The sequence below is a fragment of the Salvelinus namaycush genome, chromosome 39, assembly GCF_016432855.1.
Source record: "Salvelinus namaycush isolate Seneca chromosome 39, SaNama_1.0, whole genome shotgun sequence".
NCBI classification, from domain to species: domain Eukaryota; kingdom Metazoa; phylum Chordata; class Actinopteri; order Salmoniformes; family Salmonidae; genus Salvelinus; species Salvelinus namaycush.
The window spans coordinates 11,887,009-11,909,052 of record NC_052345.1 but is presented as its reverse complement, the minus strand read 5'-3'; the positions used below and the strand labels follow the sequence as shown (position 1 = coordinate 11,909,052).

The 22,044-nt window shown below is 44.2% G+C and overlaps 2 protein-coding genes across 6 annotated transcripts in view; one reads left to right on the top strand and one right to left on the bottom strand.

Moving 5' to 3' along the window:
- Window positions 1–2,920, top strand: part of LOC120032678 (myosin-10-like) — a gene marked incomplete at its 5' end in the record, with an annotated part of 36,058 nt that extends 33,138 nt beyond the window's left edge. The window contains one exon of the mRNA XM_038978876.1: window positions 31–2,920. Coding sequence (XP_038834804.1) covers window positions 31–181 — 151 coding nt within the window. The remainder of the gene's footprint in view (window positions 1–30) is intronic.
- Window positions 2,921–5,933: 3,013 nt separating this feature from the next.
- LOC120032641 (ubinuclein-2-like) lies at window positions 5,934–21,765 on the bottom strand. Of its 5 annotated transcripts, none has more exons than XM_038978820.1 (15): window positions 21,174–21,765; window positions 18,654–18,809; window positions 18,324–18,434; window positions 16,008–16,142; window positions 15,641–15,744; window positions 14,402–14,939; window positions 13,856–13,926; window positions 13,323–13,559; window positions 12,532–12,645; window positions 12,132–12,329; window positions 10,138–10,180; window positions 8,506–10,005; window positions 8,071–8,257; window positions 7,291–7,359; window positions 5,934–6,950 (listed from the first exon to the last, which is right to left on the bottom strand). In XM_038978820.1, the coding sequence occupies exons 1-15, from the start codon at window positions 21,474–21,476 to the stop codon at window positions 6,904–6,906; spliced, it is 3,813 nt and encodes a 1,270-aa protein (XP_038834748.1). In that variant the 5' UTR covers window positions 21,477–21,765; the 3' UTR covers window positions 5,934–6,903. The 5 variants fall into 5 exon arrangements, with proteins under 5 accessions (XP_038834748.1, XP_038834750.1, XP_038834749.1 ...); XM_038978822.1 differs by having other exon boundaries at window positions 12,532–12,642; XM_038978821.1 differs by having other exon boundaries at window positions 15,641–15,747; window positions 16,014–16,142.
- Window positions 21,766–22,044: the final 279 nt, after the last annotated feature.

Here is a 22,044-nt window from a genome sequence, read left to right as displayed (position 1 = left end):
ACCATGTATGTATTTGCCTGTTCTCCTCAGGCGTGGAGGCCCCATCAGCTTCTCGTCTAGCCGTTCAGGCCGCAGCCGGCAGCTCCAGATCGACGGAACCTCCGTGGACAATTCTGACGACGACGCCGACAGCCGCGCCAGCGACCACAACGACACGCAAGCCTCCAACCAGACAGAATAGACGCCTCCTGCTAATCCTACCAACCCTATCGATTAGCCAGCCTGGCAGCATGGTGACTACAACACCTCAGCCTCTCCATCTGTCCCCGAGTCAACAGCAGGGAGAACCAGGGTCCTGTTCATTAAGCACCAAAACAGAAGAAAACAGTCCGAAACAGGGAGGGACTACCTGGATTTGTCCAATAAGAACCGCTCGTTTTCATTTTCCGTTGAAAGACGCTTTCAAACGTTTTGCTACGGTGTGTTCTAATGAATACGACCTAGACCACCCCACCCCTCCCAGAAATGCTCCCTCCCTGGGGATGACAAAACAATTACTCCCACTTGAGCGGCTTACTCTGCCTTACTCTAACAATATTCCTACTCTACTTTGGCTAGCTGCTCGGCCCGGCGAGTGTCCCAACGATCTTAATATAGTCCTCCCTAGGCGTGGAATTATGTGCTTAAATTAATATGTAAACTTATGTCCAAGTGATTTTTACTTATGAACTATGCGTGTGTGCACATGTGAGTATGTAAGGTATGTGTATGCCCCTGAATGCCAAACTGCAAGGAAAGGAGCGAAACTAGGAAATGTTCACTTTTGTCATCCTCCTCCCACATGAAACAAAACATTGTCTTGTAATACAAGTGTGTCACCAAATGTAAAGCCATCATCTCTCCCCTGGCTTAAAGCAGGCCTAACAAAACTCTGTCCTCTCCGATGATAGTCCTATTCAACAATAGGTCAGAGGTCAATGGACTGCCTCCGCTTCCCTCATTGCATGAATCTCTTCCTGATGTACAGACTATTGTTCCGCTTCTAAACACTACAATGAAACAAGATGGTGGATTCACACAGTCTGACCTGTTCTGGGAGAAAAACATGGAATGGAAAGGAAGTTTTAACTGTGAAAAGCTTTTCTCCACTTGCCACAGCATCTCGTCACAACACTTTAAAAACAATTGGTAACTGACTTCTTATAGGAATCGCATAGGTCATGATTGACGTTTTTTGTTGTTTTGTATTTTGACCAATTGTAACACTATTTTTCCTGTTGTTCAGGAAGAAGGGTTGAAGGCAGTGAAGTGTGGTATGCTTAGATAGATGGTCGCTGGCGTACGTATCACAGAGAATCGCTGGAAACTGCACAATGAGTGTTCATATGCCCCTGTAACTGGAGCCAGGAAACCCCAAGCTTCTCTCATGAGTGGTCACATGATGTACAATACAGCCCCTTAGTCCAACACTAATGGTGAGAGCTTCGATTGAACGTGTAGTTTGACTAGCTAAAGCCTACCGCTCAGAGCAAGGGAGACTGCCATCTCACTGTGTTTGTGCCATGGTTTGGTAGCAAAGTAGGACCCCCAACTCTCTCTTATAATACGCTGACACACCAACTACCAAGCACTTAGTATTCCTAGATATAACAGCCTTCTACTGGGGATAGCATCTCAAAGCTCTAAAACTATTAAGCCACTCTTAACGTCCCAGAATGTCCATATCCATCAGCGCTCTCTATTCTTCCTTTGGCATCTCTGTTCAGTATTAAAAGATGGTAATATATGTAAACTGCCACTTTCATTTGACTTTTACTCCAATGTTAGCTCAGCTGTAATGACATGTTTCTTTAAAGTGCCTTAGACACTAGATAAGAGCATTAATGGGTAATGCATGGTGAGCACCTGTATTAAAAAGAAAGACGTGTAGGTGAGCACCTGTATTAAAAAGAAAAACGTGTAGGTGAGCACCTGTATTAAAAAGAAAGACGTGTAGGTGAGCACCTGTATTAAAAAGAAAAACGTGTAGGTGAGCACCTGTATTAAAAAGAAAGACGTGTAGGTGAGCACCTGTATTAAAAAGAAAGACGTGTAGGTGAGCACCTGTATTAAAAAGAAAGACGTGTAGGTGAGCACCTGTATTAAAAAGAAAGACGTGTAGGTGTGCACCTGTATTAAAAAGAAAGACGTGTAGGTGTGCACCTGTATTAAAAAGAAAGACGTGTAGGTGTGCACCTGTATTAAAAAGAAAGACGTGTAGGTGAGCACCTGTATTAAAAAGAAAGACGTGTAGGTGAGCACCTGTATTAAAAAGAAAGACGTGTAGGTGTGCACCTGTATTAAAAAGAAAGACGTGTAGGTGTGCACCTGTATTAAAAAGAAAGACGTGTAGGTGAGCACCTGTATTAAAAAGAAAGACGTGTAGGTGTGCACCTGTATTAAAAAGAAAGACGTGTAGGTGAGCACCTGTATTAAAAAGAAAGACGTGTAGGTGTGCACCTGTATTAAAAAGAAAGACGTGTAGGTGAGCACCTGTATTAAAAAGAAAGACGTGTAGGTGAGCACCTGTATTAAAAAGAAAGACGTGTAGGTGTGCACCTGTATTAAAAAGAAAGACGTGTAGGTGTGCTGTACGTGTTACATAAAAACCTAACGAGGCAAACCTGGTGAACGGTAAACAAACACTTTTTCTTCTTCTTTGTCTTGTGTATTTTTGCTGTGTGTCATATCATACCCAGTGTGCACCTCCTCTCCCGTTCATATACCTGTAGCAATGTCTCCATAGGTAGTGTGTGTGTGGGTCAGAAATCAGTGTTACTATTAACTGTGTGAGATGTGGAGCCTTCTGCTCCCCCTTCAAGAGCAGAATGTGATTTCATTTGGTTAAAAGCTTTAACATCCATGATGTAGTTTTACTTGTATTATTATTATTATTCTCAGACTGGCTGTTGACGACCAGGCTTTCATTACAACTGCAAATACCCCCCCCCCCCCCCCCATTTTATTTCTTGTATGCCTCCTGTATTTCTAGACTACAGCAATTTTTTTGTAAAAGAAAATAAAGCATATTCATTGTAGAAATAATGATTCCAGTTTGTCCTGAGCGGAGGAGCCCCTATAGAGACTTTCAATTCAGTCATGCATGTTTCTCTCCCCAAATTGGAGAGCACAGAGGGTAGCTATGCCTGAAGGGCATAGACAAATATGATGGGTTGTTTAGGGAAGTGGTCTAAATTCAGTAAGGGGTTGGGAAAAGTTAGAAAACAAAAGCTACTCTGCGATTTGAACCAGGGACCTGCTGCAGATGGCAACCCAAATGTTATTCTCTCCACCAGCTGGGGGTATGGGACATCATTGGCGTAGCCAGAAACTTGTCAGGTGGGCCTGCATCAATTTGGGTAGCTAACTTCCTGAAATTTTGCCATCGGGCAGTGGAAAATGTGCTGTTGTATAGCTCATCTCATGCTATTGTACACATTTTGCCATGAGCCTGAGAGAAAATGTTGCATTTTTAAAGCGGATTACAGCTAAAATATAGGTGTTGACTGATAAAGGTACTGGATTATGAGTTGTCTTGTTTGCTAACTGAACAAATGAAATAGGCAGTAGCATGGTGATTATAGCCATAGTGGCAAATGGCTCAATGCAGTTATATTCATGGATTATTGGGGGTGTGGCTTTCAGTTAGTTCTTTTTGGCAACCCATCCAGTGAGAGTGAATCTAAATCCAGGTAATCTGTTCTGTTATATTTAATCAAATCTGACTAACCCAATGCACTGCTTGCTATGAATTCTATCTGTTGGTGTTCGCATATTTAGGTAAAAAGACAATGTCCTGTTTGGAACATTTGACAAGAGCAGATTTCTTTTGTTGCTCAATCTGAGTGGGTGTCCTGGGCAGGTGAGCGGAAGGGCTCTACCACATGGCTTTCACCTGTCCAGTCATTTCTAATCAGTTACTTCAAGGGAGGAACAAAGGATGCACTTTTTAAAGAATCCAAACCGGGCCAAGAACGGAAAACTCCAGAGCCTTCCACAAAGCTAGGGCCTGTTGTTACCTGGGAAACACCAGCATGGGTGAGAAAGGTCAAAGAGCAACACGTGTAATGATGTATTTTGACAGTGAGGGCTCGATTCGATCCGTTGAAGATCCGGGATATAGCGCGATTGAGGTTTAAAGGTAATGTCTCCGCATTTGCAGGAGACTGCATTCACAGTGAACGCTGCTGACGTCCACTCAATAGGAAATTACCTTTAAATTTCAACCGCATTGTGGCGCGGATCTTCAGCCTTATGGATTGAATCGAGCCCTGACCTTTCCAGAGTACAGAAAGTGAACACGAATGTTGACATCATTGAGGGACTGTACAAAACATGGACTTATGACAAATGTATAAAAAAAAAATATTGCCACGTCTTAAGGCTCCCGAGTGCCACGTCGTTTCACTTGTGACTCCCGAATGGCGCAGCAGTCTTAAGGCACTGCATCTCAGTGCAAGAGGTGTCACTACAGTCCCTGGTTCGAATCCAGGCTGTATCACATCAGGCCGTGATTGGGAGTCCCATAGGGCGGTGCACAATTGGTCCAGCGTCGTCCGGGTTTGGCCATCATTGTAAATAAGAATTTGTTCTTAACTGACTTGCCTAGTTGAATTAAGGTTAAATAAATAAAAATAAAGAGGCTCTATTCAATCTGAATCCCTGAAGCGTTACAGTTTGCGTGCTAGAAATGTTAAGGTAAATTCCATTTGATCTGACAATCGGAAATGACCTTTAAGGCGGGAACATTGTGTTTAAAATCCGATATACAAATTGAATAGAGCCCTAGAACTAGAAGTGTTCTTTTGAAAAAGCTGTCACAATGGAGGACGGAAGAAAGGGAGCACAAAGAAATGACTCAGGCCCTATTGAAAACCAACTGTATTTTATTCCATAAATCGACACAAAAATAATCTACAAAAGAGACCGAATTAAGTAACCAGTTACCATGAAATGTAATCTTTACCCGCCCCAAAAGCTTTCAAATGTCACCTCCTGCTCCAGTCACAGAAAGAAACAACTTTTCCCCTTGACATCCTGACAGACCACAGACGGACAACACTCATGGGGACATTTCAAAGAGAATGTTGATAGGAACACACGCACACTGACCAAAGCACCCCATCTATATGCTAGGAAACTCATCTTTGGCGCCATCCTTGGTGCAGTTGGTCGACATTCATACTAACATTGGAAGGAGGGATGAAGGATGATAAGAGATGGACAGAGGCAAGAAAGCCAGAAGTCCCTCCCCTCTGACCTTCTCCCACAACGGGTTTTGAGAAGACTAGGAGAGAGGAAGTGAGGAGTATGCTATTGAGATCTTCCCAGATATAGGAAGAGAGTAAGGAAGAACAATTTCTAGAGGTATTCAGCAGGTGAGAAGGGAGAGTTCTTTAGATGGGAAAAAGGACTCAGACGTACGTACACACAAACATTCGCAACTCCCAGAAATACATTGACAGCTGAGTAAGAGGTTGAAAGCCAAGCGACGACTTGCACTTTTGCATTGAAGCATTTATAGTCCTGCATAGTTCTTTAATGAAACTTACAAACTAAGGCGTTTTGTCATATTGAGTTGAGTGTGAGTTGATAGTTTTTTTTACAAAGTAATTAATTACAATAAAAATAAAAAAAGTTCAAGTAAGCTACAATCTCGCATCTTTGTCCCCTCTCTCACCCTCCAAGAGGAGTCTAGCTTTTACAGTTCAAGTTTTTTCTCCAGAAAAGGTCCAGTGTGATTTTACAGCACCAAAGACACGCTGAACAAGAGAGGGGAATACTCACTCTCTCACACAACAGAGAAAAGGGGATATGCAATTCGCACACTCACACAGCACAGACTGACCTGGAAAGAAAATACAATTTATAATAATATATGTAGGTTGTGTATGTACACACACACACACACACACACACACACACACACACACACACACACACACACACACACACACACACACACACACACACACACACACACAATCTCACTGGGCACACTCATACCTCTAAATATTTTTTTTTATCCCTGTGTAAATTACAAATAATTTATCCATTTTTATATTAGCTATACTACCTTAACAGTCAGTTGTGGGGAGCAGAGGCGACTTTAAAACAATCTATGGACACACCATCTCACATCGGAGACAAGTTAACAACTACCTTCCTCAGACAGTCAAGACAACGACCAAAAAATTAATTAATTAATTTATACTCAAATCTGCTTTAGACGAGAAAAAATTAAAACAGACTTAAATTCTAATTAAATTACTTCGCTAACAGCGTGCTCCCTCTCCTGGGTGGTTTTCATTACGGAACGGACACATTGGTGGCGTTTGCAGGTCGAGAGTACTTTGCACCTCTGAACAGAGTGCCAGCCATAATTTGCAAACTGATTCTACATGTAGAATCGAGGGAAAATGTCAACAATCAGACCCTCACCGGTGGGGTGGTCCGTAAAACAGACCGCGCCGAACAAACGGCAAATAGATCGACATTCGCTGCGGTATGTGCGCTCCGTTGGTGCACAACATAGCAAAACTCTTTTTAAACGAAAACCAGTGTTCAGGCAGTACTTCCTTGTTTCTGTATTTGTTTTTCTACGTTTGGAGCCTAATGAATACGACCCTGTCCTCATTCCACAGTGATAAAGGTCGGTCATGTAAACATGTTGACAAGAAAAAAATGTAAGGGAAAGAAATTCATTATCATTCACCCCAGGTCCATTTTATACCCAGTAATCATAAAAATACAGTTAAATTAAATTCATAAATCGTCATGGTGAGGGGTAATTGATTCTTCAGGTCCATATTGAGGGAAGAAGGCTCCTCCCCCCTGTATTATTACATCATTGTGTCCATCTGTCCAATCAAAGTGATCCTAGTGGACGTCTCGATGTCATTCTCTGTCCTCCGTCTCTATTGGTCAGTGGGACTTCCTCTTCATGTCGCCACCCTGGCTTTGGTTCGCATCTGAGGTGGGGGGGGGTTAAAATAATTTGTTACATCATGTGTAAATGACATGATGCAGAAAAATACTGAACACCTAACACACAGGGAGGAGATGCTTCATCGACAGACAAGACACGTGCTTCTAGTGTTAGCCTAGTCATGCAGTAACACAGGCATGCAAATCACCGCTAACAATGAAACAGGCAGACAGGTTGGGAAAGAATAGTTTACAGCCAAACAGTGAGTGAGCGATATCAACATGACGCAGGGAATGACAACAACACAAATGGAGGAAGGGAAGAGGAGGAGGGAGGTAAGGGAGGAGGAGGAGAAGTACTGGAGGAGGAGGTGTGAAGTTTACCTGAGAAAGCAAGCTGCAAGTGAGGAGGTAGAGCAGCCTGTGACCCTGACTGGAGACTCTTATACAGATCTGAGGAGAGATGGAGGGAGGGATGGACAGACAAGAGGAAGAAAGAGTGAGGAGGTTAAAAAAAGGGAAGCATGGAGAGGGGGAAGGGGTTGAGGAGAATAAAGGTGAGAAAAGGAACATTAAAAGATGAAAGTAGAATTTGAGTAAAACATCAAATCAGAAAGTGAGGGCAGATAAAAGGGAGGATGGATGGATGGACGGAGGGGGAGAAGGAGTGAGGGATTGGATGAGAAAACGAGACAGGCAGGGCAAGAGGGTTACAGTGAGAAACCTTTAGCATAGGCATATTAGAGCTGATTATATTTCAGTATGGATCCACAGCACGCACACACACACACTGCACACCACAACACTGACCATGAGTAACACAAACTAAGACTAGATGAATCTCAAGGGACCACAAACAAATCTATCTGCGGCTTCATTTATTTTGCCATCTTAATAAACACTGATTTTCTTTGTCATTTGATCAAATTCATCCAATAAAATGTCATACTAATGAAGTAGTAAATTCTAAAGACCTTTACCACATCATGATGTACAGTACAGACTTTTTCAGTGGAATTAAGAGCCCTAGAAGTTCTACTGAACCGTAGAGAACAGAGATAACAAATGCTTTATTTTTGATCCTATATATTTGCATGCCCGGTGCTTTGAAAGATCAGTCTTGTGGAGCCACTGCCAGTTGGGCACCGGTTGCCAATTACTCACCCATTAAGTCGCTCTGTGAGAGGCTGTATCCTGAGTTGGTGCCCGTGCCCAGGCCGCTGACCCCCGGGGCACCAGGAGGAGTGAAGTTGAGCAGCGATGGGAACTGGAAGGGCAGTGAGACGGGCACTAGCCCCCCCAGCATCCCAAAGCCAAGTGGCCCGCCCAGGAGGGGACTGCCAGCTGACACCTAGGAGGAAGGGGGAGGGAGAAAGAGAAAGAGAGAAGGGATCAGGTGACTCAACTTGGTGACATAAAGTGCCCGACACAATCTCTTCCTTTCTCTTCTGTTCTGTTCTGACGACGTGGCCAAGCCTTTGCAGAACATACTCAAAACTCAAGCGAGAAAAATGCAGTCAATATGTAAGAGGTGCTTCTCTTGATCCTGTTTTTCACACTTCTTGGCACTTTCTGGTCGCATGTGATTGGCTGACTCACCTGCGTCAGGTGTGAGGTGACGGAGGGTGTGGCCATGGTTGCCGTGGGCACCCGACTGCCTACAGCCTTGGCTCTGCCCACGGCCCTCTGTCTCTGTCCGTGACTGGTCGAGACCGTGCCGGAGGGGGAGGGGCTGTTGTCCGGACGACTGGTGACGGGCGACATGCGCATGGGGCTGCTGTTGGAGCTAGCGCTGCTAACGCTACTACTGCTAATGACACACGGAGCCTTCTGGCTCCCTGCGAAGCTATAACTGCCCTGGCCCGGCTTCACCTGACCCCCACCTTGGACACTAAATGGGGGGCGGAAGCCAGCAGTCTTGGGGGACTGGTACTGGAGAGGGCTGGAGATCATTTGAGAGTGAGAGAGGAGGTTGGAAGAGGAGGAGGAAGGGGAGGAGATGGGAGGAGGGGTGGGGGCAGGGGGGCGAGGGGTGAGCTTGATGATGGGGGAGGAGTTGTTGCTGTGGGAGGACTTGGTGAGAGTTGCCTGCATGGGGGTGATGAAGTTGGACTGGTGGTGGGGCTTGGATTTGCCCTGGTGGTGGGAGGGGGACTGGGAGGGTGAAGAGCCCACCGTGGAGGTGAGGTAGGAGGGTTGCTGGGGGCTCTTGGAGTTGAGCTGCTGAGGGCTCTTGGAGTTGAGCTGCTGGGGGTGTGAGTGGGAGTTGGTGGCACGGGACTGAGGGGAGGAAGAGGACATGTTGCTCATCATGACACTGCCGTTACTGCTGCTGTTGGCTTTGACACTGCTCTTCCCTAGTTCTGATATTGCCACCCCCATGCCCAGGGAGACCTTCTGATGGGGGGGCAGGAGCGGAGAGGCTGTGGGAGGGGGCCGCTGCTTGGTGGGCGGGGAGGGGGACGATGGTGGGTGGAGCTTACTCCCTCCAGTCATGCCCCCTTGCCTGTGAATGGCGGTTGCCATGCTGACATTGTGTCTCTGAGTCTGTCCCATAGAGCCTGCCCCTTTCATCACGCCGTACACTCCGTCGGCGCCACGAGACACCAACGTGGCCCCCGCGAGCTGCATGCGAGCCGACGACGCCGTGGAAGTGGAGGGAGAGGTAGATAGCGTGGTCTTAATGTTGGCCATCGATGGCATCGTCACCATCGTCGACAAGTTGGCGTTTATCTTGGAAAGAGAATGTGAGGTGAGTAGGGAAGACGAGGGGGAGTAGTGAGGGGTGATGGAGGGGGGGGAGGTGTTGGGGATCTGGAGAGGCGGGGGGGAGAGGGGGGAGGTGAGGGTGAGGTCAGTGACGCTGCCGTGGGGACCCAGGCCCTTGGCGGCTTGGCTGAGGAAGGCGAGGGCGTGGGAGACGGAATCCAGGGAGGGGGCGCGGAGGTCCTCGTCCAGCGAGTCGGACAGGCAGATGGGCTCCGAGGGGGACGAGGAGGTCCGGCGGGCCTGGATGACGGAGGGGGTGGAGGGGACGTGGGGGAGAGAAGGGGTGGTGGCGGTGGGGAGATTGGGCCTCTGCTGGATCCATTGGCCCTCCTGGAATACAGGGAAAGGACAAAGGTTAGCATTAGCCCCGCATCAGAACACATGGCACCGCAAGTAATACCAAATAACCATCTTGTAGAAAAGGTTACAAACGTCAATTGAGAGTGAAGAGATGTCACTGACCTTTGCTTTAGCCCTGGGGGTGGGGACCATCCTTTTCTTGACCCTGGACAGAGAAACCAACGGTGTGTTAAGTTAACATCCGCACAGGAATGCTAATCCATCTGTCAATCAATCATCTGTTTCTTCAGATATACTGTACATCTTCTATCCATATAGTCTATACATCCCATCACATACTCTGTGTGTGTGTGTGTATATATATACTAGTTAGGATCGAGGGAAAGATGAATGGAGCAAAGAGATCCTTGATGAAAACGTGTGTGTGTGTGTATATATATATATATATAATATATACACGTGTATATATACACACACACATATATAAATAATACACACACACACACAGAAAGTATTCAGACCCCTTGACTTTTTCCCCATTTTGTTACATTACAGCCTTCATTCTAAAATGTATTTAATCGTTTTTTCCCCTCATCAATCTACAGACTATCTACCCCATTATCACAAAGCAAAAACAGGTAAACGGAAATAACATTTACATAAGTATTCAGATCCTTTACTCAGGACTTTGTTGAAGCACCTTTGGTAGTGATTACTGCCTCTAGTCTTCTTGGGTATGACACTAGAAGCTTGGCACACCTGTATTTGGGAAGTTTCTCCCATTCTTCTCTGCAGATCCTGTTGGAAGGTGAACCTTCGCCCCAGTCTGAGATCCTGAGCGCTCTGTAGCATGTTTTCATCAAGGATCTCTTTGCTCTGTTCATCTTTCCCTCGATCCCGACTAGTCTCCCAGTTCCCGATGCTTAAAAATATCCCCAGAGCATGATGCTGCCACCACCATTCTTCACAGTAGGGATGGTGCCAGGTTTCCTCCAGACGTGACGCTTGGCATTCAGACCAAAGAGTTCAATCTTGGTTTCATCAGACCAGAGAATCTTGTTTCTCAAGGTCAGAGTCCTTTAGGTGCCTTTTGGCAAACTCCAAGCGGGCTGTCATGTGACTTTTACTGAGGCGTGGCTTCTGTCTGGCCACTCTAACATAAAGGCCTGATTGGTGGAGTGCTGCAGAGAAAGTTGTCCTTCTGGAAGGTTCTCCCATCTCCATAGAGGAACTCTGGAGCTTTGTCAGTGTGACCATCGGGTTCTTGGTCACCTCCCTGACCAAGGTCCTTCTCCCCTGATTGCTCAGTTTGGCCGGGCGGCCAGCTCTAGGAAGAATCTTGGTGGTTCCAAATTTCTTCCATGTAAGAATGATGGAGGCCACTGTGTTCTTGGGGACCTTCAATGCTGCAGACATTTTTTGGTACCCTTCCCCAGATCTGTGCCTCGACACAATCCTGTCTCGGAGCTCTACAGACAATTCCTTTGACTTCAACGCTTGGTTTTTGCTCCGTCAACTGTGCCTTTCCAAATCATGTCCAATCAATTGAATTTACCACAGGTGGACTCCAACCAAGGTGTAGAAACATCTCAAGGATGATCAATAGAAACAGGATGCACCTGAGCTCAATTTCGAGTCTCATAGCAAAGGGTCTGAATACTTATGTAAATAAGGTATTTATGTTTTTCTTTTTTAAATAAATTTGCATAAGACTCTAAAAACCTGTTTTTGCTTTGTCATTATGAGGTATTGTGTGTAGATTGATGAGGAAAAAATTGTATTTCATCAATTTTAGAATACAACTGTAACATAACAAAATGTGGAAAAAGTCAAGGGGTCTGAATACTTTCCGAATGCACCGTAGATTTATACTCCGGACTCCGACATTGCTCGTCCTAATATTTCTAAATCCCATTATTTTACTTTTTAGATTTGTGTGTATTGTTGTGCATTGTTAGATATTGCTGTATTGCTGCACTGTTGGAGCTAGGAACACAAGCATTTCGCTACACCCGCAATAAAGTTTGCGAGATATGTAAATGCGACTAATACAATTAGATTTGATCTGTCAATCAGGCATATATACAATAAAAGGTATAATTGCCATTTTAAAGCCAACTTATTTATAAGGTCCAACTATAGTTGAGATGACTTACATGTTGACAGTGAGGTGACTGTGTACAACACGGCTCTCCTTGAACAGCATCCTGGCCTGCATCCAGCCCTTGGGCCACAGTGGTTTGACCTCGTTCTCCATGAAGGCCTTGAGGTAATCCTCCACGGAGAGAGAGCACTGAGACGACTCCAGTTCATAGGAGCTCAACTTCACACGCACCAGGTTACACAGCAGCGACCTACACACACAGAGAGAGAGAGAAATGAAGGAAGCTTACTAATCTATTATCTTTTCAAATCAACCACTTCCTGTATGACTTTGCTCGAGAATTTCACTTTAGTGTCTAGGCCGGATTACTATAAAAGCACTTTGTGACAACTGCTGATGTGAAAATGTCTTTATAAATAAGATTTGATTGAGGGCAGTGGATGGGCCGTCACCTGAGCTTGTCGTCCCAGACAAACTTCTTCCGTGGGCCCATCATCCTCTTCCCCGGCTTCCCCTCGTCCTCCTCCTCTGATCCGTTCTTCTCTCCCTCTCCAGGCTGCTGCCTGCTAGGATCCAACACACACACCTCAGTACCAACATGTTCTAACAACCTCAATATATACCCGCAGAGGCAGAGACGCATATAAATAAAAGCAGTGATGAACACAGGCAGAGTAGGGCACTAAAAATAACCAAACACCCATTATGGATAAGCGATATAGCATTACAGTATATCAGGGGTACTCAACTACTATTTAAGACGGTCCAGTCATACAAATTTCCTAGGTGGCAAAGGTCAGGATGGATTTTGTCATTTAGTAACAAACCCCCACCCAACAACCCCAAACTGTTCAAATTGTTCACATCCTTCTTGTTGTTTGAAAGAAAATGTTGCCATTTTAAAGCTCATTTCCTGCAATTCTATACATTTTGCCATATGATACCTGAGTGAATTGCTCAACAAAATCAAATGGGGGCCCGCTAGGGGTCAAGGCCCCTGAGCGTACCCATCTACCTAACATGGGCTATTTGATCAACAGGACATTTCTGACAGGTACTAAATCGAAATAGCTCTCTGTCAGGGAATGTCAAACTGCCCAATGCAACATCAAATGTAGGAAAATGTCAAATGTAAAGTCGGGACTCGCGGTCCGTATTGACCCCGTTCTGGGTCCGCATCCGGACCACGGTCCGCCTGTTGAGTATGGCTGCAGTACACTATGGAGTATTGTAATCTTCTTACTTGGCAGCCTTAACCATGCAGTCCATGTTGTATCGTTGGATCTGCTCGGGCATCACACTGCACACAGCCAGCTTCAGCTTCAACAGGGGCGTACGCAGACGGTCATCCTGGATGTTGAGGCTAAGCTTCTTGAGGCGTTTGAGAAGGGCCTCTTTATTGCAGGGCACAAAGGCCTCCAGGTGAGAATACACCTCCCCACGTAGCCCCATCGGCTGCTCCTGCGCCTGCAGCTCAATACTGGGGGAGGAGAGAGTGGAGGGAAGGGAGAGGAGCAACAGAGGGAATTAACAGGAGTGAGAGAAAGGGGGGATGGAGAGAAAGATGGTAAGCAAGGAAAGGGGATAAAGAAGAGACGACAAAGAATAAAACCATTTGCGTGCGAGAGAAAAAGATGTTGGGAGAAATGTACAACAGAGTGGGGGTGAAAAAGACAGGAAAAGAGATGAACAATCGACTCCAATATCAGCATTAAGACACATTCAGGGTGGAGACGGAGAGAGATGTACAATGTGTCAAAAGAATGACTAACTCACTCCAGTAGGATGTTATTCATATCCAGGGTGAAGAATTTCTTCCTTCCCTCTTGATCAAACTGACGAGAGGCCTGTGAAGAAAAGAGGTTGGTGAGCATACTGTCTTCCATGGAAAGACGCGCAAAAGCAAAAAGGAGCCTTCCGTGTCAGTTTCAAAATGGCTGCATCGTCATCTTGACAGTTTTCGCTCATCCTTGATTTGTCACTCTCTCTTTCTTCTCTCTCCCTTTTGGCCACCAGTTGTCTGTTGCTAGTCTACCTTTCTTTCATGTGTTTTGCTCTCATCCGCTCTTCCTTTCTGCTCTGCTTTTCTCTAACCTCTCCTCGCATTTTTACCACCCTGTCAAGAAATGCATTACAAATCTTCCAAGAACTGACACTATTTTAAGTGATATCATCATGGTTTAAGAAAATGGCTGCCACACATTTCAACTGTACAAAATTCCAGGAAGTTACTCAACAATTAAATCAAGGGATGATCACATAAACTTTAAATAAACAAATCAATCTATGATAAACTGGAAAAGCCCCATCAGTGCGACTCACCGCCCGTAGGTCCTCGATGCGCTTGATGAGGGGGGCGGGCAGGCCGTCAGGGAGCGGAGGTGGGTGTAGGAGACCCCCTGCAACCCCCAGCCCCCTCCCTAACCCGCCCCCACTCGGCTTCGGCCCTGAAACTCCAATTCCCATCAGGCCATTCTCTCTCCCGGGCGTGGCCACATGCGGATTAGCCGAGCTGTCCAGAAGGCTGAAGTCCAGGTCACCCAGAAGATCCTGAAGCTCCTTCTCATTTGCCGAGCCCAGCAGTGACATCATGGCGGGGTCCGCGGTGAGCTCGGCCAACGAGACGTCGTTGTTAGCCGCGTTAGCGTGCAGGTGGGAGTTAGCCAGCAGGTGGTTGGCTCGCGGGGCGTTGGCCACGGAGCTACCCATGCCGGAGTGGGGCGCGGTGGGGTTCATCTTCCTCATCTCCTGCTTCTCCCGGGTGAAGCGGCGCAACATGGCTGCCAAGCACAAGGAGTCCTTCATCAGCTTCTTCCTCTTCTTCTTCTCTGGCCGGTGGATGTTCATCAGAGACGACACTCTGGATCAGAAAGACAAGAGAGAGGGGTGAAGAGGGGAAAGAGAGCGGGAAGAGAGGAGAGGGTGAGAGAAGGAAGAAAGAGGAAGGAGAGAGAAAATAGTGAGGCAAGTTACGATGTGTAATCTCCAAGACAAGAAACCTATAAGCAAGGCCATGTCTTTTCAATATGATACAAGGGAAACAACAGTCTCATAATATCTGCTGGTCTATTTCTGGGAATAGGATTATTTATGGCACCGGAGTGACCAGCCTATCAGAGCGTAGCTAATGTAGCCTTTGTTAAGGACACTTGGCCTGTCACACAAGCCCACGGGCCATTCAGAGAGAGCATCACAGTGTATCATGTCATAGTCAGACGTATCTGTACATGGGTAGGAATGAACAAAGATATATGTATATGATGAATTCGTCTATTGTATTGTATTCTATGCTGATACATTTCAATTTCAGTGCACATTTGGTAGGGTTTGACACAGGGAGGTATTTTGAGACATTTTGAGGAATGGTTCTTGAAACATGCTCAGTTCTATTTGAGAAATATGCATAGAACAACAATGGACGATTTGCTCTTACAGCAAGAACAAAATAATCAGAATTATTCAGCAACCATTCTATCTCAAATTGTAATGTGTGAAGGTACAGACATGCCTGACAGGCACAAGAAGCAGCGATGTATCCATCCCACTATCCTATCATCTCACCCTGGTTTGGGCACTCTGTTCTTCCGGGGTTTCTTCTCTTCCAAATTGTTTCCTTCTTTCCTCCTTCGTCTCTTGATCACTTGCTCCTCGCCATCCTTCAGCTCCTGCTAACACCGGAAGGCACAGACACAATTCATGAAAAACCAAAACAACCAGTTGGATAAACACAAATAAAGCATCAGGGATGGGGTCAATTATTCTAGTCAATTCAGGAAGTAAACAAAAATGAACTGATTTTCTCATTTATTTTGAAAATAATTCGAATTTCTGTTTACTTCCTGAATTGACATCATTGAAATGGAATTGACACCAACTGACTAATATAGTGTAATTTCACTGTATACAATACTTCATGCCAGTATCCCACCCTTACTCTGGGTTTGACATCCTTGCCCCCTTCCTCTCCCTCTGACTCGGAAGCAGCTCTGAACTGCAGCGTGCCCGTGTTGATGTAGAACCCTCCCAGCTTGGTAGTCAGGGAGGCCGGGACCAGCTCATCATACTGTCACACAAAACAAAATGGCAGCCGTTACATTCAGAACATAGATGCAGAACAGAGTAACTTCAATGAGAGTCTGACAACAACAAAAAAACTGGTCACTGTGGTGAATGTAGGTTAGTGTTTATGGGATGAGGTTGATTGGTTGTGCGAATTGGTGCTGTGGTTGATTGACAGTCTTAAAACCTGTTGAGGACAGAGGGCGCTGTTTTCACTTTGGGGGAAAATCGTGCCCAATTTAAACGGCCTCGTACTCAATTCTTGCTCGTACAATATGCATATTATTATTACTATTGGATAGAAAACACTCTCTAGTTTCTAAAACCGTTTGAATTATATCTGTGAGTAAAACAGAACTCCTTTTGCAGCAAACTTCCTGACAGGAAGTGGAAAATCTGAAATCGATGCACTGTTCTAGGGCCTGCCTATTAATGTCCTTGATATTTATTAGAATACATGCACTTCATATGTCTTCCACTAGATGTCGACAAGCAGTGAGAGAAGAAATTGAGTGTGTAACTTGATCTGGGGTCGAATAATAGCTCTTGGTATGACGTGTCACCAGTTTCCTGTTTTCTGGAGAGCACGAGAAGGGACCTGGATTTGCCTTCTGATAAGCTGTCATTATGGACGACTAATATCTCCGGCTTTGATTTTATTTGATACATGTGACAATATCATCGTAAAGTATGTTTTTTCAATATAGTTTTATTAGATGATTGAAATTTATTCGGGACGTTAGGCGTGTTGCGTTGTGTGCCTTTGTTCAGGAAGGAGAGCTTAGCGCCACTTTGCTAGCTTTCCGTGCTAATTGACTGGAGAAGAGGACATTCTAAATCCAAACAACGATTGTTCCCGACAAAGGACCCCTTGGTACAACATTCTGATGAAAGATCATCAAAAGTAGGACCCATTTTATGATGCTATTTCATATATCTGTCGAACATGTGAAATAGTCGTTTGCGCCCAGAGTTTGGGCACTCTCTCGCTATACCTAAGCTGGATGTCGTAATGAAGTTATTTTTAGAATTCTAACACGGCGATTGCATTAAGAACTAGTGTATCTATCATTTCCTATACAACATGTATTTTCTAGTAACGTTTATGAATAGTTATTTGGTCAGAATAGTTGGAGTGTCATAAAAATATCCGCACATTCTGGGAAAAAGATGCTACGTTAGCACAATGTATAACCACTGATTTCAGCTCTAAATATGCACATTTTCGAACAAAACATAAGTGTATGTATAACCTGATGTTATAGGACTGTCATCTGATGAAGGTTTATGAAGGTTAGTGAAAATTAATATCTTTTGCTGGTTTATTCCCTATCGCTAACGTGCCTATTGCTATCGCTAACGTGCCTTGATGAATGAATGCGGTAGTGTGGTAGGCTATTGTAGTAAGCTAATATAATGCTATATTATGTTTTCGCTGTAAAACACTTAAAATCGGAAATATTGGCTGGATTCACAAGATGTTTGTCTTTAATTTAATGTACACCATCGATTTTTCAGAAATGTTTTATGATGAGTATTTAGGTATTTGACGTTGGTGTCTGTAATTACTCTGGCTGCTTCGGTTCTATTTCTGACGGTAGCTGTGATGGTAGCTGCGATGGTAGCTGCAATGTAAACTGATTTATACCTCAAATATGCACATTTTTCGAACAAAACATAGATTTATTGTATAACATGTTATAAGACTGTCATCTGATGAAGTTGTTTCTTGGTTAGTTTGGTTGGTTCTTGGTTAGTTAGGTTGGCTTTGTGCATGCTACCTGTGCTGTGAAAAATGTCTGTCCTTTTTTGTATTTGGTGGTGAGCTAACATAAATATATGTGGTGTTTTCGCTGTAAAACATTTAAAAAATCGGACATGTTGACTGGATTCACAAGATGTGTATCTTTCATTTGCTGTATTGGACTTGTTAATGTGTGAAAGTTAAATATTTCTAAAAAATATCTTTTGAATTTCGCGCTCTGCCTTTTCAGTGGAATGTGGGAGGAGTTCCGCTGGCGGAACGCCAGAGCCAGACAGGTTAAGCACGCTCCAAACAGGAAGCGAAAGTCGAGAGCGGAGTTCGCCAGAACAGAGCAGATTCCTATTTTCTCCGCCTATAATACAGCCTAACATGCCTTCTCCACATGAAGGGGTGTAAAAGGTTAAAAAAAGGGATACTTACAGCCTCTGAGTTGTCAATAAAAGGGTCGGTCTCGTCGTAGCCGAAGCCTATGTCAATCAGATCCTGCATTCTATCCTTCCTTTTCTTCTTTCCTGCTGCATTCGCATTGCCCTGTGTCACAGAGGATACATATTTTCACATGTACATACTGTATAACCAGTAGTCATAAAACGAGAAAAAAATGGCTTATAACCAGATATAATAGGTTTATAAACTAGTACAACTAGCTATTAACCAGATACAAAAAGTCTAAATAATCTTAAAACTAGTATCTTACAAGTGGAGTTATTAGAGCACAAAGTTTTACCATGGCTCAAAAAAATAACGTACATATTTGTTCTCAAACTTCTTGGCCAGGGCCTCCACCTGCAGTCGTTCTCTATCGTCATCGTTGAAAGGGTCGCTAGGGTCAAGGGCAGGAGGCAGGATAAAAAGAGTTGGAGTCTGAGTTGGGGCTGGGGCTGGAGGAGGAGTGTTCTTTTTTGCCTAGAAAGCGGGGGAATGGGTGAGGAAAAGTGTAACTACTGGAACAGAAATGGACTTACCCACAATAAACAAACAAAGAACAAATAATATTGTGTTGTTATTGTACCGGATGTAAGTCACATTGTCATGCAATCATATTGCCCAAATAGCATTGGTGAAGAAGCATTTGTATTTAGATTTACAGCTGGTTTATAAAGTTGTAGTGTTACTTGTAATTATAAGTTTGAGAACAATGTATTATATATTCAGTGGAGTTTAAACACTTGATCGATGTATATATCATAGAAGAGTGAAATTGTTTTTAGGCCAGCTGTTTTTAGTCAAGATGTTTGTGTTTTTAATGTAATATGTAATTGTTGTACTGTATGTGTGTTTATAGTTTGATGATATTACTAGTTTATCTAGCGTGTCCTGCGTTGCATATAATCGATGCTGTGCCTGTTAATTTATCATTGAATCGCAGCCTACTTCGCCAAACGGGTGATGTTTTAACAAGCGCATTAGCGAAAAAAGCACTGTCGTTGCACCAATGTGTACCTAACCATAAACATCAACGCCTTTCTTTAAAATCAATACACAAGTATATATTTTTAAACCTGCATATTTAATTAATATTGCCTGCTAACATGAATTTCTTATAACTAGGCAAATTGTGGCACTTCTCTTGTGTTCCGTGCAAGCAGTCAGGGTATATGCAGCAGTTTGGGCCGCCTGGCTCATTGCGAACTGTGTGAAGTCCATTTATTCCTAACAAAGGCCGTAATTCATTTGCCAGAATTGTACATAATTATGACATAACATTGAAGGTTGTACAATGTAACAGCAATATTTAGACTTAGGGATGCCACCCGTTAGATAAAATATGGAACGGTTCCGTATTTCACAGTAAGAATAAACGTTTTGTTTTCGAAATGATAGTTCCTGGATTCGACCATTTTAATGACCAAAGGCTCGTATTTCTGTGTGTTATTATGTTATAATTAAGTCTATGATTTGATAGGAGTCTGACAGAGCGATGGTAGGCACCAGCAGGCTCGTAAGCATTCATTCAAACAGCACTTTCATGCGTTAGCCAGCTGCTCTTCGCAATGCCTCAAGCATTGCGCTGTTTATGACTTCAAGCCTATCAACTCCCGAGATTAGGCTGGTGTAACCGATGTGAAATGGCTAGCTAGTTAGCGGGGTGCGTGCTAATAGCGTTTCAAATGTCACTCGCTCTGAGACTTGGAGTAGTTGTTCCCCTTCCTCTGCATGGGTAACGCTGCTTCGAGGGTGGCTGTTGTCGATGTGTTCCTGGTTCGAGCCCAGGTAGGAGCGAGGAGAGGGACAGAAGCTATACTGTTACACTGGCAATACTAAAGTGCCTATAAGAACATCCAATAGTCAAAGGTATATGAAATACAAATGGTATAGAGAGAAATAGTCCTATAATTCCTATAATAACTACAACCTAAAACTTATTTTGAGCCGTGGGAATATTGAAGACTCATGTTAAAAGGAACCACCAGCTTTCATATGTTCTCATGTTCTGAGCAAGGAACTTAAACGTTAGCTTTTTTACATGGCACATATTGTACTTTTACTTTCTTCTCCAACACTTTGTTTTTGCATTATTTAAACCAAATTGAACATGTTTAATTATTTATTTGAGGCTAAATTGATTTTAATGATGTATTATATTAAGTTAAAATAAGTGTTCATTCAGTATTGTTGTAATTGTTATTATTACAAAATATATATAAAATCGACCGATTAATCGGTATCGGCTTTTTTGGTCATCCAATAATCGGTATCTGCGTTGAAAAATCATAATCGGTCGACCTCTAGTCTGTACACACCACTGAGTGTCTTGATAACATAACACCGATGTTTGCATAACTCCCTGTAGGATACATCCTGGTACTTCCAAACCTACTCCATCTATTCAGCACTGACTGGTCTTCTATATGTCACCCATAGGAGGCTAAACTCAACTGTACTGGGGCACATCTACGTGCCATATTATTGGCTGTATGACTGGTGTAAACTAACAAGAGAGTTGGCAAGTTATCAAGAATTGGAAACAGGTAGCGCCAGACAACCTTTATCACTCCATGTGCATAAGGAGTGCCTACAACTGTAATCTTGATGTGCCGTTCGAGTTGAGTACCAAGTGATTTGAGTGAACGGCTTAATGAATGGTTGAGTTAGGGTCTTTTGTGTGTCCATGACTGGTAATTTCCTCCCACCGACCACACTAGTCCGTGGAAAGACAAGATACACCCACGTTCATATCCTATCTTTTAACAAGTCCCCACTAACCAAGTTAATAAAATCAACTGGTGTTGATCCATGTCTTTCTTGACCAAACAGAAGGAGTCATACCTGGATGTTTTGGATGAGTTCGCTGTAGTTAAACTCGGCCGACGATTGATCGCTGGGCTCGGACAGAGATAGGTTCAACCGCACGGTAATCCGTTTTCCTTCAGCGTTGTCCTTGTCACTACTAGTTTTGCCGAAAAGCCCACCGCCACCATCTGCCCCGGACGCTTTCGTTTCGACCTCACCATCCGCATCCAAGTCGATGTCGGCCTCGTCATCCTCCAACCGGCGTTTCCTAGTCTCCGTGGCTGATCCCGCAGCGAAGGCCGAGAGGGTGACAAATTGTACTTTTCTCGGTTCGGCCATTTGGATGTGCTGCCTGTCTGAACCTCGCTTCGGACAGACAGCGACAGCGCGAGCTACTTCGCGAAACTACTTCAAATTTGCGAATTGAAGGGGTTTGCGCGAAAATGCAATGGCTATTTAGTGGCTAATAAGATGTAAGGGGGTCAGCCGCACCATTCGAATTGAATTTCAGGGGATGAGATGGTCGGGGAAAAGTTGTTTTTTCGGTAGCTACTTGCATCCTCAATTGCTATGGGATCGAGACATTCAAGGTGGCCATCTTGGATTTCAGGAGTAAATAAAATATCCGAGAGGTCACTGGGCCTGCGCGCACAGACAAAACGGAAGTCGCGTGAGCGAGGGGGGGTTATCATAGCCAATCACTGCATTTGCCCCCATTTTAATCCCGCCCCTATCACAAAAGGCGATAATAAGAACATCTGAAGAAGATGGCACTAGTATTATGACCTTAACGGAGATGTATTTTGTGAAAGGACATTTTGTCAGATCATAGCCCATGTCACCAGAATAATTTTGCTCACTAATAAAGAAAATGGATGGAATCCGTTTTGATGCCATTCTTATGTCA

Coding starts and splice junctions, on each gene's coding strand:
- LOC120032641 (XM_038978820.1), bottom strand. CDS start 21,476: ATGGCCGAACCGAGAAAAGTACAATTTGTCACCCTCTCGGCCTTCGCT. Junction 10,181..12,131: donor AGTCACCTCACTGTCAACAT/GTAAGTCATCTC, acceptor TTCTCTGTCCAG/GGTCAAGAAAAGGATGGTCC. Junction 8,258..8,505: donor TCACCTCACACCTGACGCAG/GTGAGTCAGCCA, acceptor CCTTCCTCCTAG/GTGTCAGCTGGCAGTCCCCT.